Below are 18,002 nucleotides of genomic sequence, written 5' to 3' on the forward strand. Positions count from 1 at the left end.
GTTCTAGGTTTCTTTGCAAAATAAACCTAGGTCTTTGCAAAAATGTCAGAAGACATTTGGGACTGTTGAAGGGTTTAGAAGTGAGTTCTTTTTTAGATTAGGTGGAGCATTACTTTCAAGAGTTAATTTTTTTAAGTGAAGCTACATTTGAAGGTTTTAATTTCTAAATTGCATAAATTGGTTCATATTTTGCCGTGACATTGGACACTAATGTGTCCTCTCTATCTTGAACTGTATTTTGGTGGTAATTAGACTGTGAGCTCCTTGAGATTAGGGGACCTGGCCAGGCATTAGAAAAACTCAGTAATATATCTGTTGAATTAAATTGTGTTACAACAGCAAGAAGGGCACAATTTGAGAATTTCTAAAATACTTTTTTCTATCTTTTTATTACGAAAATTTTCTGACACAGAAACTGTTGAAGGGCAGTATGGTGATCACCATATACCTACCACCAGATTGAACAGTTTACATTTTGCTCCACTTTTAAATTTCTTGGATTTTTTTTTCTGAGCCACGTGCAAGTAAGTTGCAAACACCCTCACACTTGACTTCCACATACTTGAGAGTGCACCTCTTAAAAATAAGGTATTCTTCTGTTTAACCACAAGGTTTCTGAGTCTTTCTTGTGGAGACCAGGGTAATAATAAGAATAGTGTATTGGCTCTATCACCTTTCACCTGTGAGGCCTGGTGCAAGTTATTTGATACCCTGACCTCAGTTTCCTTAGCTGCAAAGTACCTATGTCAGAGGAACCTTAGGACGATTAAGTTTGTAAAGGTCTTAGAACCATACCAGTCACAATTTTCAGTTTATAAAGTGGTGAAGAACTATACCCACCCTTGTCCCTAATTGGCAACTTCTACCTCACCTTCCCTATTTGTAGGTGTCTTAAAAAATCTCATATTTTCTGCCTCTTAAGATCTCTGAAATCTTGTTCTTCCATTGCTACTGCAACATTTCTTGCCTGTCATCAATTTCTTAATCTCTCATCTAGCTCCATCCCCGCCTCATCCTTTTCCTTACTACCAGAATTTATATTTTCAAATAGTAATCTAATTATGTTAATTTCCTATTTAAAACGCTTTCCCATCACCTACACTGCAAAGCCCACATTTCTTCACTCGGGCTTCTGTGTACCTTCTGTCTCTGTAGGCTTATCTGTCATTATACACTCCCTCCCCACCCCACCTCACTCTTAACACACACTGACACACGTGCCCCCAGTCTGGAGCAAGCCACGGGTAGTGCTGTAAGTACACTCTGTGTCACACATCTCCGTGCCTTGGCTGGTTGGCTTCCTCTGTCTGGACTTCTGCCTCCACCTACCATCCTCTTTATGTCTGGCAGATACTTGTCTTTTAAGACTGGCTGCAGGTATATAACTCCTCAGTCATTCCTTCTCTTTTGTCCTTACTCTGGATGGTACAATCTTACGGGTAGTGTAATATTCATAACATTTTCAAGCAGCCATTTGCTTTCATGTCGGCTCCATTCTACTAGATTAAAAAGTCCTTGGGGTCACACACTAGGTTTTATTCTTTTTTGTATCCCTAGTACCTAATACATTACTTGTACCAGGCACAAAATAAATGTAGATACTGTGTCCACATTCTGTGGATGAAAAAAACCTGAGGTTCAGAGAATACATATTATGTACCGAAAGTAACAGAACTAATGGATGAAGCATACAGATCTTTAAGAGCCCCTTTCAGTACTGTTTTCATTAACTGTAATACTTCTCATAATTATATCCATTTGTTCAATGACTCTGTTCATAGTCTGTGACTTAGAGCCCCCTAGAGGATGTGAGAATTTCCTCATGGAAGTCTAGAATCATATATGTGTCTTCTGTCGACTCAGTTATTTAATAAGATTATATATGTATGTGTATGCATGTCACCATTTGTTTTGAATGTGCACAGATGTTTCTGTGACTAATAGTGAATCATCTTGGGGAAGTAGACATATTTACATCTTTTGAGAGGAAAGCAGCATGAGGGCCCTAACCATATCGGAGATTTGGAATAACGGCTTTGCATAGTTTGCTAGGGAATTGATAAGGTACAGGCAGTATTTTTTGAAAGCAGTTAAATTCAGATTAAATAATAATATCTGAAATTTTCCTAGTCATCAGTAGTTCATTAAAATAAAAGAGTTTAAAATTTTCTGAAATCAAACTTAATTAAAAATTGTTAAATTTATTCCTTTAAATAAGGTAGCTTTAAATGTACTTTTAGCTACTACCCTAGTGTTTAATTCTTTTTTTTTTTTGTCTTAGCACCAAAAATATTTATTTTATACATTGGAATGTGTTTTCATTGGATCCCTAGGTTATCTTCTCTTTTAGAATCTGAATTCACTACAAATTGTATTTTATCAATTCCAAATAGATCTATTAAGGTCACTAGAATCTGATTGGCTAGGGCAACTTTTTTTCCAGCTTTATTGAGACATAATTGAAATACAACATATACTTAAGGTCTATAAGGTAATGATTTGATACACGTATACATTGCAAACTGTTTACCACAGTAAGGTTAGTGAAACACATCTTTCACTTCCCATAATTATTATTTTCTTGTGTTGTTATGGTGAGGACATTAACACTCTATTCTTTTTTTTTTAATTGGGAAATATTGGGGAACCGTGTGTTTCTCCAGGGCCCATCAGCTCCAGGTCCTTCAATCTAGTTGTGGAGGGCGCATCTGAGCTCCAGGTGAACCAGTAACCCTGTTGTTGAGAGCTCGCCCTGTTACCAACTGAGCCATCCGGCCGGCCTAAAGCACTATTCTTACACTTTCAAGTATACAATCATAATGTTTAATTCTTAATGAGAAGTATTTTTCTAACTTAATGACTGCCTGCTATCTGGACACAATGTTGTATTCTGTTATCTGGGCCAAAAACACTTCTATTGTTGATGATACAAAACATTTGTGGTTTGGCAGGCATTCTGATTCAAAGGTATAGCTTAAATAATACTGCTTTAAAATATGTGTGCGATTTTAATCAGTTTGTTTAGCTACTAGATAAACAAGAATTGTATGATATCATTCATTCCTTTGGCAAATATTTATTCAAGTCCTACTGTGAACCAGGCCCTTCCCTCAGCTCTGAAATTTCAGCTGTGAGTGAACAGAACAGACAAGCCTTAGCCCCCCTAGTGGCCCTTACCTTTTAGTAGGGGAGCCACACTCTAAGCACAGTGAACATGCAAGTAGATATCTGTAATATAATGCTAGATGGGGGCAAGTGCTTTAAAAAAAAAAGTCCGGAAGAGGAATAGGAAGTGATATTTTCTATTTTAGAAAGAGTTAGCTGAAAAGGCCTACCTAAATAGACAGTTGAATAGAGAATTGTGAATGAAGTAAAGCCGTGTCAAGCTATCTGGAGGAATAGCCCTCCAGACAGAGGGATCAGCAAAAGCAGAGGCTTTGGACGATTTCTAGTAGGGGAAGTGCATGATCTGACTGAAGTTTGAAGGATACTGTATGCTATGTAGAGAGCAGACTCGAGTAGTATACGAAAGGAAGCAGGGAGATCAGTTAGGAAGTGGTGGTTATAGACCTTCCGGTGACACATGTTGGAGGTGGTGAGTAGTCAGATTTGAGATGTATTTTGAAGCTAAGAGTCAACAGAATATGTTGATTGATTGCAATGTGAAAGAGAGCAGTCAAGTAAACTCCAGTGTTAATAAGTAGACACTGGACTTGAAGGATACACAAGGTTTTTGCAGTGTTTATCTCTGAGCAGTGGCCTTATTAGGAGCTTTTTTTTTTTCTTGTCTGTATTTACCAATTTTTCTATACTGAAACTGTAATGCTTCTATAATTAAAAAAATATAGATTATTTTAAAATTAGAGTTACCCATGCTACTAAATGTAGCTAATTCTTAATGTGTTCTATCCCTTTTGAGTTTGGAAAACAATTTCAGTAACATAGAATTTTTAAATTTGTCTTTTTACTCTTAGTGATCAGCCTTTGTACCTTTTCCACATTTGAAGATGGTGAAGCTAGATATTCATACTCTGGCCCATCACCTCAAACAGGAACGCTTATATGTGAACTCTGAGAAACAGCTCATTCAGAGGCTCAATGCAGATGTACTTAAGACAGCTGAAAAGTTGTATCGTACGGCATGGATTGCTAAGCAACAGAGAATTAATTTGGATCGGCTTATCATAACCAGGTAGAGAAAAGATTTTGAAGTCTTAAATTTTATAAACCACTATGAGTCTGTGCTAACTGTAAATACATGAATCTGTTTTCAACAAAGTGCCTCGTTTAAGATAGTTTAAATCAACATTAAGGTGAGTTCTTTTGTTTATTAAATCAGTTAAGCACTGTCACAGAGAATTATAACTTAAGCATTAATACTTTATACCAATTAATTTGCACCAATTTTGTATCCTTTGTACATATACAACATTTTATTGTTGTAGAGAGTAAATTATCTTGTGTTCTACATTTCTCCTAATATAATTTAATATATACATTTCCATGTTTTGCTATTGTATATCTACTTTTCCGTTTTAGAAACCTCATTTTTCACTGTGTTAATACCTCATTATTCTCTTGTTCCAAGAAGCCGTTTTTAACTGTAATAAGAGTTATAGTAGTGCTGAGGTATAATGTTGAGAAAAGGAGTCAGACACAGAAGAGTACCTACTGTATGATTCCATTTATATGAAGTTCAAAAAGAGGCAGGACCGATCTGATGATAGAAATCAGAATAATGGTTACTTTTTGGTACTTTCCTTTTTCTTTTTTTTTTTTAAATTTATTAATTATTTTTTTAAATTGAGGAATATTGGGGAACAGTGTGTTTTTCCAGGACGCATCAGCTCTATGTCAAGTCATTTTTAATCTAGTTGTGGAGGGCGCAGCTCACTGGCCCAAGTGGGAATTGAACCGGTGACCTGGGTGTTATGAGCACTGCGTTCTAACCACTGAGCAAACTGGCCACCCACTTTTTGGTATTTTTCATTGAACTTGATTTAATATGAGGAATTTGTCCTTTTTGGTTTTTTTCTTTGCACATTCATATATGCTGTTGGTCTAAAAGATTTTAGCAAATCCGAGTGATCTCATTCTATAATCAGCTCACATTCCATGTTACAGTGTAGGATGTGTGTTATATTATTATTGTTGTTAATTTTATTATTTGGCTTGTTTGCTCCTTTTTTAGTGCTGAAGCTTCCCCTGCTGAATGTTGCCAACATGCCAAGATTTTGGAAGATACCCAGTTTGTTGATGGATACAAGCAATTGGGATTTCAGGAGACTGCTTATGGAGAATTCTTGAGTCGATTAAGGGAAAATCCTCGTCTTATTGCCTCCTCTCTGGTTGCTGGAGAGAAACTTAATCAGGAGAGCACACAAAGTGTTATTTACACAGTTTTTACCTCTCTCTATGGCAACTGCATTATGCAAGAAGATGAAAGCTACCTCCTTCAGGTTTTGAGATACTTGATTGAATTTGAACTTAAAGAAAGTGACAACCCCAGGCGACTTTTGAGGAGAGGAACCTGTGCCTTCAGCATCTTATTTAAACTTTTTTTCTGAAGGACTGTTTTCTGCCAAACTTTTCTCACAGCAACTTTACATGAGCCAATCATGCAACTGCTCGTGGAAGATGAAGACCATCTGGAAACAGACTCCAATAAGCTAATTGAGAGATTCTCCCCATCTCAACAGGAAAACACTCTTTGGAGAGAAAGGCTCAGATAGATTCAGGCAAAAGGTTCAAGAGATAGGTTGATTCCAATGAGGCCAAACTAGGACTTTGGTGAACAAGTTTATTGGTTATCTCAAACAGAACACGTACTGCTTTCCACATAGTTTGAGGTGGATCGTGTCCCAGATGTACAAAACCCTTTCCTGTGTAGACAGACTGGAAGTTGGGGAGGTCAGGGCAATGTGTACTGATCTACTGTTGGCCTGCTTCATCTGCCCTGCAGTTGTCCAATCCAGAACAGTATGAATAATTTCTGATGCTCCGTATTAATGAGGTGGCAAGATTCAATCTGATGCAGGTACACTTTTGCTGTTTATTAATGTGGCATTCAGTCTAAAATCAGTTGATGAGGCAGGGGGCGTGGGGACAGAAAATGTGATGACAGTATTCATAGATTCTTACTGTTCCTTTTCCCTAGACTGTCTTAAATATTTGCTGCTTAAGACATAAAAGCAGTCATATTGGGATTTAAAAAATACTATTGTCATAAAACATTTTACATTAGTTTTTAAAGGAGTCCTCACAAACATGAATGTATAGTTGATTAGATTTTCTAGAACAAGCCCACCATCCCCTTCCCAGGATTTCAAAATCCAGAATGATTGAAAACAGAGAGTCTTTTGTTCTTCATTTGGTGGCAAAACCTAGCCTGAACTTACATGAGCCTCTTTATAATTTTTCGTTATTCCATTTAGTGTTAATGAGTACTTACGCTTTACTGCAGAAATGTAAATGTGTTTGGTTACAGGATGCTACCGTACATCCTGGACATCTTACACATATGCACTAACCAACTTTTTTAAAATCTCTGAATTTTGAATTATGAAACTCTTCTAGACCTGAGAGTTTCAGAAAGATGATTTTACACCTTTTTTTCCTACTTATCTGAAATACTGAAATCATGTTATTATTTCTTAAGAGAATCTTTTAATTATATCTTACTTCTCAGGAATACTGTGAAGAAGAGACTGAGTTTATTTTGGAATAAGATATCTTTGGATAATTTTTTAAAAATGATAATTTTTTCATGATCAGTTCTATCACTTTAGGACGTTTAGCAATTAACTATATAGAAATTCCTGAAATAAAATTTAAAATTTTTTATCATCTGTGAAATATTAAATTTATTCTTATGATAAAATAGTTGTAGTTTTTATTTTTGTTGTTCTAGCAGAGATTGAATCACATATTTTCAAAATGAGTAAAAAGTTGGATTGTCCCAGATACTAAGATGATGCTATATGTTAACTTTCAACAAAGGTCTTTAAAGGAATGGATTAATAGTTCACTTTTGGCAGTAAAGGAACTTGCTCTGTGAATTAATATTTACTTTCCAACGGCATATGTTTTGTAGGAATTGTTTGCTTTTAAACTTAGGAGGGAAAAAATTTGCCTTGAATACTTTGTTAACTATGATAAGGTGTGATCACAAAACACGGTGAATGTTTAAATAAAAATTTATTACAGTAAAGACACATTGCCATTAATCCCCCTCAAAATACTCCCCCCACGCTTTAAACACAATTATCCCATCATTCTTGCCAACTTTCTGAAGCAGTTCTGGAAGTCCTCTTTCGTGAGTGTCTTTAGTTGCGCTCTTGTGGCTGCCTCGATGATCAAAACATTGACCTTTCATGGTCATTTTGACTTTGGGGAAGAGCAGAAGCCGCACTGTGCCAGATCCGGTGAATAAGGTGGATGAGGGACACACCGTAAGTTTTTATTTGACAGAAATTGCCGTGTACCAGAAGCGATGTGTGACAGGGAGCCTTTCCGTTGTGATCGCAAAATACAGTGAAGGTTTGCTGCCGAGTGGCCATCCAACGGAAAGGCAGGGATCTTCAATACAGGAAGCGGCGCGTTGAACCTTAGTAACAGTGTGTGACAAGTTTCAGCTTGTTCCATGCAGTCAGTTGGGTGTGAGCTACAGTTGAGAGAAAGAAGATGTGTTTTAAAGTGTGCCATATCACCCTCCATCATGACAACCCTCTGTGTCACACATCGCTTCTGGTAGATGGCAGTTTCTGTCATAAAAACATTACGGTGTGCCCTCATCTACCTTATTCACCGAATCTGGCACCATGTAACTTCTGGTTCTTCTCCAAAGTCAAAATGATTCAGGACATCGAGGCAGCCACGACAGTGCAACTAAAGTTTCCAGAACTGCTTCAGAAAGTGGCAAGAACGATGAGATAGGTGTGTTCGAAGGGAGGGGTAGTATTTTGAGGGGTATTAATGGCAATGCATCTTTTACTGTACTAAATTTTTTTTGCTTTAAACATTTACCGTATTGTTTGATCACACCTCGTATTTAGGTAAAAGTACTTAACATTCACTTGAAATAATTTAAGTGAGTCAGCTTTCACAAATTAATTTTAAAATTTCTAACCACGTGAAAAGTACAATATCAGAAACAAAGGTGTTGTATTTTTGATATAATATGCTAAAGAGGAAAAAAATGAGAGCAAAATTTTCTACTTTTCCTCTATAACTCTAAATATAGTAAAACCTGATGTAGATAAGGTACACATTTGGAACCCTGCTTTCTGTGCCTGGTCAGGTGGTATGAATATTATGAAACAGATGTCTAGAATACAATGGAAGTGTTTTCATAGAGAGGACTTTGTAAGTGTCTACAGCCTGTGTCTCCTTGGGTTGCAGGTCGGCCGCCTTTTGCAGCAATTAGCAATGACTGGCTCTGAAGAGGGAGATCCCCGGACGAAGAGCAGCCTTGGGAAATTTGACAAAGTAAGAATGAATACTACGTCATGTGAAATGCTGCTTATAGAAAATTCTGCCAAAGTATTAGTGAACCTACGTATTGTATTTATTAAATCTTGTCCTGAGGTGATGTGTAAATTAAATATTCTTTTCAGTTACCCTCGGTGTAGCTATAGAGCATACAGGGTTGGATCAGCAGCATTTAGAGGAAGCTGTCACTAAAGATTACTACTCTCACCCATAGAAATGTTGAGGAGATGCCATCATAATGAGAACCAAATAGCTATTAAGATTATTTTTTAAAGTTTAATTTTAAAAAATTGTCACCAAATCAAATCAGCAATAATTGTGTAACTTTGAGGCTATTTCATAAGTAATATTTATGGCATTGTTCAGTTAGTTTAATTAAATAAAATTTTAATCAGTCATATTTGAATAGGCTACATTCAACCTAGTTTAAAATTCAAAGGCTATACAGTGAGATTTCCCTTCCACACTGATCTCTAGCCTTTATTTCCTCCCCAAAAGGTTCTTATTGTTATCAGTCTTCTGTATATGCTTCAAGAGCTCTGTGGGTATATAGCAAATTCCTACATGTATTTTCCCCATCACCCCATCCCTCCTTTTTCACAAATGGTAGGATAGACTGCACTGTTCTGTTCTGCATCATGTTTGTTTCACACACCAGAATATCTTGGAGATTATTCTATATCAATTCATCAAGAGTTTAATTTTTTTTATTGTTGGGTTTCATAAAATTTTCAAGAAGAAAATCTTTTTTGCATACTTGTCCACCTTAATCTGAAATTTTGTTCCCTTAAAGGGGAAGTATTTCACTGTGGTCTTTTCTTGTTTTAACAGAGCTGTGTTGCTGCTTTTCTTGATGTTGTGATTGGGGGCCGTGCAGTGGAGACCCCTCCAATGTCCTCCGTTAATCTTCTGGAAGGGTTGAGCAGAACTGTGGTTTATATAACCTACAGTCAGCTTATTACTCTGGTAATGGCTTTATTCTTTAATAGGATTTTCTCAGAAGTCATTTATCTAAGCATGGGTAGAGTCATAGATGAGTACATTGTGTGAGAAATATATATTGCGTTTGAAAAATTGATTTCACCAGCTAATGTCCTTTTACTTTTGCCAGGTGAATTTTATGAAGAGTGTGATGTCTGGAGATCAACTGAGAGAAGACAGAATGGCTCTTGACAATTTATTGGCAAACCTACCCCAGGCAAAGCCAGGAAAAAGCAGCAGCTTGGAAATGACTCCCTATAATACTCCTCAGCTGTCTCCAGCCACCACTCCAGCAAATAAAAAGAATCGATTGCCTATAGGTAAAGAGACTTCTCATGTTGGGGCTTTCCCTTAAATTTAATATTTCTTTATTAGCCTTTGTTATTGCTCAGTGTTTTGGAATATAGTTTTAAATAATTTGGAAATGTCTTTCTCTTCATGTTTACTGGTAGTAATTCAATTTTTTACAATAGCACCAAATTAGTTAAGGCTTAGCAGGAGGCTTTAGCTTTATCTAGACATACTTTTCATAATTAATTGAAATCATGCCACCTACAGTATACTTTGTTTATATTTTAGTGTCTTTTCTTAGAAAAACTTGAAAGTGTTATTTGTTATAGGTAGTCATTATTTGAATTGTGTAGCCCTGTCCTTTCTACTAAGTTCTAAATAATATAATAAAATTTTTGAAGTTTCTAATGGTAAAGTTGAAAATATATAGTTACTATTTTTCCACTATTGTTATTAATAATCAGTCTTTTATCAGCTAAGCTAAGATATCTTTGTTGTTTGGTAAAATAAAGCAACTTCCATTTTATTTTGTCACTTATTCATTTATTTAAGAATTAGGCTTAATTAAGCTTTATTCACTTAGTTAACGTCTATTATCTATAAGTATACACCAAAAAATTAATTGAGCATATACTGTGTACCAGACACTGGGTAATCACTTTATACACGAAATGAGTAGGTATTATAATTACTGTCCTGCAGGTGGGCCACTGTGTTAGACGCTGGGGATACAGAGACTGTAGGATATGTAGGATATGTCCCTACTCTAAGTTAGTTGCCTATATAGTCTGGTTGGGGAGAACAAGAAGAGACCACATTCCCGGTGTGTACTAAGTGTGATGGCGATAAGCACAGGGGATTACCAGCACACCTAACTTAGCTGGGTGGTGATGGCATCAGGAGAAGATGATCCTGGAGCAGGTGACACCTGCACTTTCTCTTGAAGGATGAATAGGAGTTAGTTACACAAAGTAAACAAGACAGGAAAAGAGTGTTTAGGCCCAGGGAACAGAGTAGTTTAGCAATTTTTTAATGCTAATGAGGACCTCAGTGATAATTAGTGAAAATGAATAGTTATATTTTATACATTTTGAAGAATAGGATTTCATTTTTAAACTTCCATGAGCTGATTTGTTAAGAACTGTCAGTTTCTTAAAATTAATCTACCTGCATTTAACAATATGGAATAATATCATCAAGAGGAATGTGGTATCATATTCTTCAAGTCTCTGGCTTTCATCATCCCAAAATGTCAATTTTCAGAATTAAAAGTAGGAAAAAAACGAAATTTGACACTTAAGGATTTTTAATATTATAGGCTATTTGTACTTTTTTTAAACAAAGAAATGATTTGGTAAATTAGAGATTTTGTTTTTCTCCATTATTCACTTCTATACATTAGTTCTGTCATTTCTTGTCATCTAGAAGGTGTCATTAAATATGGGGGTAATTTACAGAAAGTAAATTTCAAATGTTTGCCCAGTATTTTGTATAGTCATGTGATCTGGTCATTGAATTTATTTCATATTTTAAAAAATGTGTCCATTATTCAGAGGGTTGATTTTCTTTCTGTTTAATGCCTTCCCAACCCAGGACAACAGTTAGCAGCCATCACTGCCTGGGATTCCTCAGCCACCAATCTTACTGCTCATATTACTCTAGTAACCCCATTTGGTGGGTAATAGGCTGTTCTTCCTCTTCTTACAACTTTTATTTAAGAAGCAGTTTATAAAAGTGTGCTCCATGTGCATGCTGCTTTTCTTTGTGTAAATTGCTACATGAATTTTGATTACTTGTACTTTCATGGATTATAAAGTTTGTTACTTAAGATTCATGGGTTGTTCATGAAGTTGAATTTAAGTTCACCATTCAGTAGAAGACAGTGAGGGTCAGCAAATAAAGGTGTGAGTGAATGTGACTTGAAAGTGGATGTGTGCTCTGAATTTTGAGAGTAGGAGATTAATGAACAGATCTACAGCATTGTGGAGAGAAGATGCTTCTTTATATTTCTGTCTTTAAGTAGGTCAGCTTTCACTCAGAGTGAAGCTGAAAGACTTATTACTATAGAGTGTTTTTGCTTTATGTCCATACTTTTATTTTGCACACTGAAATAGAATTTCTAGTTAATCTTCTGGTTGCATTGAATTTTATTGACCTCTGAAAGAAAATTGAAACTTATCACAGAGGACTAAAACTTACAGAGAAATTATCACCGACTATCTAAATCCTTCCGTTCTTGTAGGATGGATTATTTTAGAAAAAAATGTATTAGGGAAAATAACACCCCAAAATAATTAGATCCTGTATTAATTTAGAATGTTTCCAGTAAGCAGAAAGGAAACTTATATTCAAACATAAGGAAATCTCTCCTCCATCTTTCGAAAGAGGTTACTACATTTCAGGAAAAACATTGTGTTCTCAAAAACTGATTCTGGTTTTGTCATCAGTTGCCTAATTAACGTATATTACTTTATATGGCTGTCAGATTTCTATATGAAATTTTCTAATGCCTGTAAGTTCAGTTATTAGTATGGGAGACCTGTGGCAGTTAAATCATTTTATAGAAAAAAATAGTTGAAGGTATCTTGAAAAGATAAGAAATAAGGTAATACTTTTCCTGTCATCCCAAGTCTTAAATTGATTGGGATGTGTTTGCTGCCCTGCAGGTATGATCATTTGTGTGTCACTCCCTGTCAGGTGAACATGGATCAGTTCTGATTTTCAGTTTTGAAGGAGAATCTATATTAGTCATCAGTAGAGTAACTGGGAAGATATAGGTTCTTTTGCATACTCATATTTTCACCATTCTTTTTTTGTGCATGCGCAAATGTTCTATATTAATAGAAAATATATTTTTGTATTTAGTGTCCCGTTTTCTTCATTTTATCTCTTTCTCTAAATTGTCTTATTTGAAATATTTTTATTAGCAACTCGGAACAGAAGCCGCACCAATGTGCTAATGGACTTCCACCTGGACCATGAAGGATCATCTCAAGAAACCATCCAGGAGGTACAGCCAGAAGTGTTGGTCATCGCCTTAGGGACAGGTCCCCAGCTTACTCCAGGGATGATGTCAGAAAATGAGGTATGAATGCATTGGTGCATTTAACTTATAGCCATTGATGTTAAGAAACTTAGATTCTATTCTAATTAATGGTCACTTTTATAAATCAGTATGCATTTAATGAATATTTTTCATTATCTTCATTGGGCCTACTATGACACACCATCAAATGCTAAACCTCCTGTGAACAGTTCTGGAGGCCCTTCACATTAATACATCTATGGCACTGTAGTTGGTGACCAAGTCCACACACCAAAAGGAATTTCCCAAATAGTAAAAGAGACAGGAAACCTGAAGATTGTGCTATGGAAATTGAAGAGACTTTTCCAGTGACCTTTAGGAAGTGTTTTATGTTTCTTTTCTTTCTAATGATTACTAGTGGCATTCTTGCTTTAAAGAGCCAAACATTCTTTAGAAATACTTTTCTTTTCTTTGGCCAGTTAGGAAGAAATGGAAGTGATAACTGAAAAGAAAACTAAGAAAGTAAAATATTTTGAAGAAATAGGATTGGGGGTATGGGAATCAGTTTTAAGACGTTTGTAAACAGAATAGCTTCGGGCAGGGACAAAAGGAAAGAAGAAATCTTGACTCTAAAGGTAGGAATCTGTTCTCATAGATTGTGACATCCTGAAAAAGAAGTGGCATTTTACATGCAACAGTGACTATTTATTATTCAAGAAAACCTGGTCCTGGCCTGCGAAGAAAGGACTGGTTATAATGGTTGATAAAGTGATGATGGTAGTTCGCTGTGCTTGGAACTGTGGCATGACTCGTAAGAAAAAGGAGTGTCAAACTCCTAGACTTTGTCCCTCCACACACACACACACACACACACACGGGTGGGGGGAAAAGAGAGAGAAAATGGGAGAGAAAAATTAATAAGCTGGCTAAAACTTACAGAATCAACTTTTTAGGAACTCGGGAATGTAATGAAAAACAACAACCAGGGGAATGCTTCTTGAGGGAAAAAACTGCTGACTGTGAGTCAGAGAGTTCTGTGGCATTTTCCTCCCCTTGTTACCTTCCCCCATCGCCAGCTCAGTGCAGCCTTGAAGGCAGTAGCCTGCATCCCTGTGCAGGGGAATGTCCTCCTTTTGCTGCCTGATCATTCGTACCGCTCTCCAGGCCTTTTGATGGATTTTGCCTGAAGACTTGTTGCCTATTGCTCACTGTGACTTGAAAGGTCCAGGTTATCTTAAAAATGCACAATGTAAAATTTTTATGTCTGCATTTCATTTCAAGCAAAGAGGAAAGAAATTCTAATTTTAAATAACATTTTAATAGCATCACATGCTATTAGCATCACATGCAAATATATAGAGCCATTACAAACCTTTTAATTTAACATTTAAGTGCAGGGCCGAAGCAGCACCTAGAGGTTTTTTTGTTTTTGTTTTGTTTTTTCTTTTTAAGTAAGGATATTATTCTTCCTTCATATTCCAGCAATCGTGTAGGAACTCAGTGGCTGTGAGTTCACGTTTCAGGTGTGCTTAAACATGCTGTGTGACTTCCAACAAAGCACTCGATTCTTCATTAAGGGGGAGGTACACATACAAAGCTGAGTTGTGAGGCTTAGGGGGAGTGAGAAGTACTTATGCTATTTGGAAATCATCTAACAAATAGAAAATATAAAAAGACTTCATCAGCTCTAAGCTCGAGATGGCTGTGAAGTCACACTTCGGCTTCTGGGATGGACTTTTGTGGCCATGTATATGGTGATCGAGTGGAGATTCAGACTAGACTGAATTCTGGTGCCTACAAGATAATTTGTTTACATGTTTTTTTCCTATTGACTTAGGTTATTAACTTTTGAAAAAATGTACTGCAAATTTATGTCATTTTACTATGCCAAATTCTTTATGTGTATATTTTTATTTAATTCTCAACAACTCCATGGCACACATACTGTTATGACCATCTTACAGATGAAGAAACCGAGGTTTAGGTAATTTAAATAACTTATCTAAGACCACATAGTTGGCCCATGGCAGCACCAGAAGGACTGGCCCACTGACTCTAGAGCCTTTGGTTCTCATAATCTCGACCTCTGCTCATTTGATATCTGGTTGCCTGTTCAGTCTCTGACACCAGTAGGGTGATGGAAGGACACAGATTCATTTCTTCTGATACTTACGCTTTTCTCCTAGAGGTATTTAAAAGCGTGACCAGAATAACAGAGAAATGGGTTTTTTAGTTTAAAAGGATAATTGAAGAGCAAAAAAACTTAAATATGCATTTGCTGTGGTTTGTTTTCATATCAGTAATCTTTCAGTTGTGATAAACCAATGGCATTTTATGTTTTAGGTCCTAAACATGCAACTTTCGGATGGAGGACAAGGAGATGTCCCTGTTGATGAAAACAAACTCCACGGTAAACCTGATAAAACCTTGCGCTTTTCCCTCTGCAGTGATAATCTGGAAGGAATATCTGAAGGTGAAGGGTTACTTCATTCAAGGAGTTGTGTGATTCAAGTAATATTTTGTTTTGTGTTCTTTAAAGGAGCCTTATAAATTATAATTCTACCATCTGTGCCCCTCACTGAGGAAAGTAATGAAGTTTTCCTCTAATGACCTTTAACAGTTGGCTGTAAAGATTGTTTTTTTGAATAAAATTTGAAAAGAAAGATTTCAAGAGACGTTTGGTCATATAAAATGGAAAAGATATAAGTCTTCACGGATATTTGAAAAGTACCAAGTTTTATTTCTCTAGTGTTGATCTATACCAAAGCTTATAGAGCTCCTTTAGAGGGATTTAGTGCATGTCTGAATGGGAAAAAAAATGGACTCAGTATTTCAGGATGTTGTTTATACTTTAATGTTCTTTATTTCTTTGGACACACACACACACACACACACACACACACACACACACACCTGTATGAAGCAGAAAGATACAATGGAAATAGGAATAAAAAAGATCATTAAAAGCCAAGATTGTGAAGTGAGAATATGTCACCCTATGATCTAGGACAAACTATTTTAATGAAAAAAGTTCAAGTTTACTAACATTTTAACAGAAACATAAAATGTAATAACTTTTCCTTTTCCTCTAATGTTTCAAAATGTCAGTAATGTGCGTTCATTCTAGAAAATGCTGAAGAGAAATTGAATCATCTGTAATCTCACCATTCTATTAATAACAGTTAACATTTTGGTTTATTTATAGCAAGATTAGGTCTATGCTGTTTTGAAACCTTTTTGTTCACCAAAATAACAGTAAATTTCCTTTTATAATGGAACATTCTTAAATAACATGGCTTTTAATGGCTGTTTTCTTTCATTTTAAATGGGCATATTTAAATATTCTTCTATGATTAAACATGTAGATTGCTTCCACTTTTCAGACATAAGCCGTGAAACAAGCAAAAAATTAGATGAATTTTTGAATTGTTCCTTAGGATAATTTCCTAGACGCAGAATTGCTGGCTTAAAGTGCATGTGTAGTTTTAAGGTATAAATGCAGTATTAAAAACACTTTAATAAGGAGTAGCCAGTTAGTTCAGTTGGTTAGAGCGTGATGCTGATAACACCAAGGTCACCAGTTCGATCCCTGCATGGTCCACTGTGAGCTATTCCCTCAAAAAATAAATAAAGTTTTTATTAAAAACCACTTTAATCAGTCTTTAAGTCTCTTATCAAGGCATGAAAAATTGCATGATGGCTCATGACTGTTTTAAAAAGGTCACTCACAGTAGAAACATTTCTCTAGGTCCTTCAAATCGCTCCAATTCGGTATCCTCTCTAGACCTGGAAGGAGAGTCTGTATCAGAACTTGGAGCAGGACCTTCTGGGAGTAATGGAGTTGAAGCTCTACAGCTATTAGAGCATGAACAAGGTAAAGTGAGGTTGAACACAATTGCTCAAGTAGCACAGAATTTACCTGGGTGCAAGATAAACAGTGTGTTTCCATGCAAGTTGGCTGTGTACAGTAAGAGAATAAACCTAGGTTGATTATATAATGACCATTAAACTTGCATTTATTCATAGTTCCTTCACTTTTTAGAAATGTGTTTAGTTGGTAAATTTAGTTGGTGAATTGTTTAGGCTTCAGTTGTATAAAGTAATTAAAATGAATTGCTTGAATTCTGTAATATTTGATATTTCAATTCTATAATTTTAAGGGAAACAAAGATAAAACCTCATGGCTCGAGGAACTTAGGGAGAGAATGGTACACAAATGATTGAAAGTGTCATAAGAGTGCTTTGGCAGTTCTGAGTGAGAGATAACAGTGTTTCAAAGTGTAAAGAAAAGCTTATTGAAAGAAAATACTAGCTTAAAGCCTGGCTGGCATTGCATTGGCAGAAATGGAGCTAGAGCACTCTAGGTGAAGGAATAGTATAAGCAAGTCCCAGAGGTGGGAAACCATAATACTTACTCAGGAGCTACCAAGTAGGGGCATGGCACAAGGTAAGGATTAAAAAATAGGAGGGTCCCTAGTGAGTTTTAGAAAGATTAATTTGAAAAAGTTTTTTTGGTGTGTTTATTTAAAGATCACTGGAGTCCTTCAAGGGTAGATGCCCTCAACTGGGTTTGAGGCAGTGATTTTTAGACTTTAGTGTGCATAAAAATTATGTGGTGAGTTAAAAAAAAAAAAGCCATTTCCCATGTCTCAGTTTTAGAAACCCTGGTTCAGTCCATATAAGAAAGGAAGAGTGTTTCCCGTTGGGATATATGTGGCTTGAATAAAAATAATGCTATAATTTATTGGATCAGTTTGTCATTGTATGAATTAGGATTAAATTTTCTAAAATAACAGATTAAAATAATATTAGTTTAAGACAGAAGTTGAAAGACTCACTTCCTTAACAAGCTCTCTGGGTTATTCTGATGTAGGTTGTTGGCAGGCTACACTTAGTGAATACTAAGTTAAGGAGTGAATTGAGGCAAATTACAGACTACTTCTCACTGTTCAAGGGAAGAGAGTAAACTCTAGAATTGGGGAGGTATATCCAAGTCAAATGAAAAAGAATGATTATTTTAGAATGGATGTATCAGTTAATTATTGCCACAGTGCTACATAATAAACCACCTCAAAACTTAGTGACTTAAAACAATAAGCATTTATTTTTGTTCTTACGTCTGTGAGTCATCTGGGTGGTTCTTCTGATTTGGACTGGGCTCTCTCATGCATCTACGGTCACCAGTGGTCAAGTAGGGGACCTCTGCTTGTCTCAC

General features: G+C 36.0%; 1 protein-coding gene across 1 annotated transcript in view; it reads left to right on the forward strand.

Moving 5' to 3' along the window:
* The window catches only part of GAPVD1 (GTPase activating protein and VPS9 domains 1), a 65,595-nt gene that overhangs the window by 17,196 nt on the left and 30,397 nt on the right, over positions 1-18,002 (forward strand). The window contains 11 exon segments of the mRNA XM_033122354.1: positions 3,975-4,192; positions 5,192-5,705; positions 5,707-6,003; positions 6,005-6,037; positions 8,401-8,487; positions 9,322-9,456; positions 9,602-9,791; positions 11,356-11,436; positions 12,690-12,847; positions 15,131-15,260; positions 16,536-16,661. Of these exon segments, the coding sequence (XP_032978245.1) occupies positions 4,008-4,192; positions 5,192-5,705; positions 5,707-6,003; positions 6,005-6,037; positions 8,401-8,487; positions 9,322-9,456; positions 9,602-9,791; positions 11,356-11,436; positions 12,690-12,847; positions 15,131-15,260; positions 16,536-16,661 (1,936 nt within the window). The 5' untranslated portion in view covers positions 3,975-4,007.

Source organism: Rhinolophus ferrumequinum, chromosome 12 (assembly GCF_004115265.2).
Source record: "Rhinolophus ferrumequinum isolate MPI-CBG mRhiFer1 chromosome 12, mRhiFer1_v1.p, whole genome shotgun sequence".
In the NCBI taxonomy this organism is placed as follows: Eukaryota; Metazoa; Chordata; class Mammalia; order Chiroptera; family Rhinolophidae; genus Rhinolophus; species Rhinolophus ferrumequinum.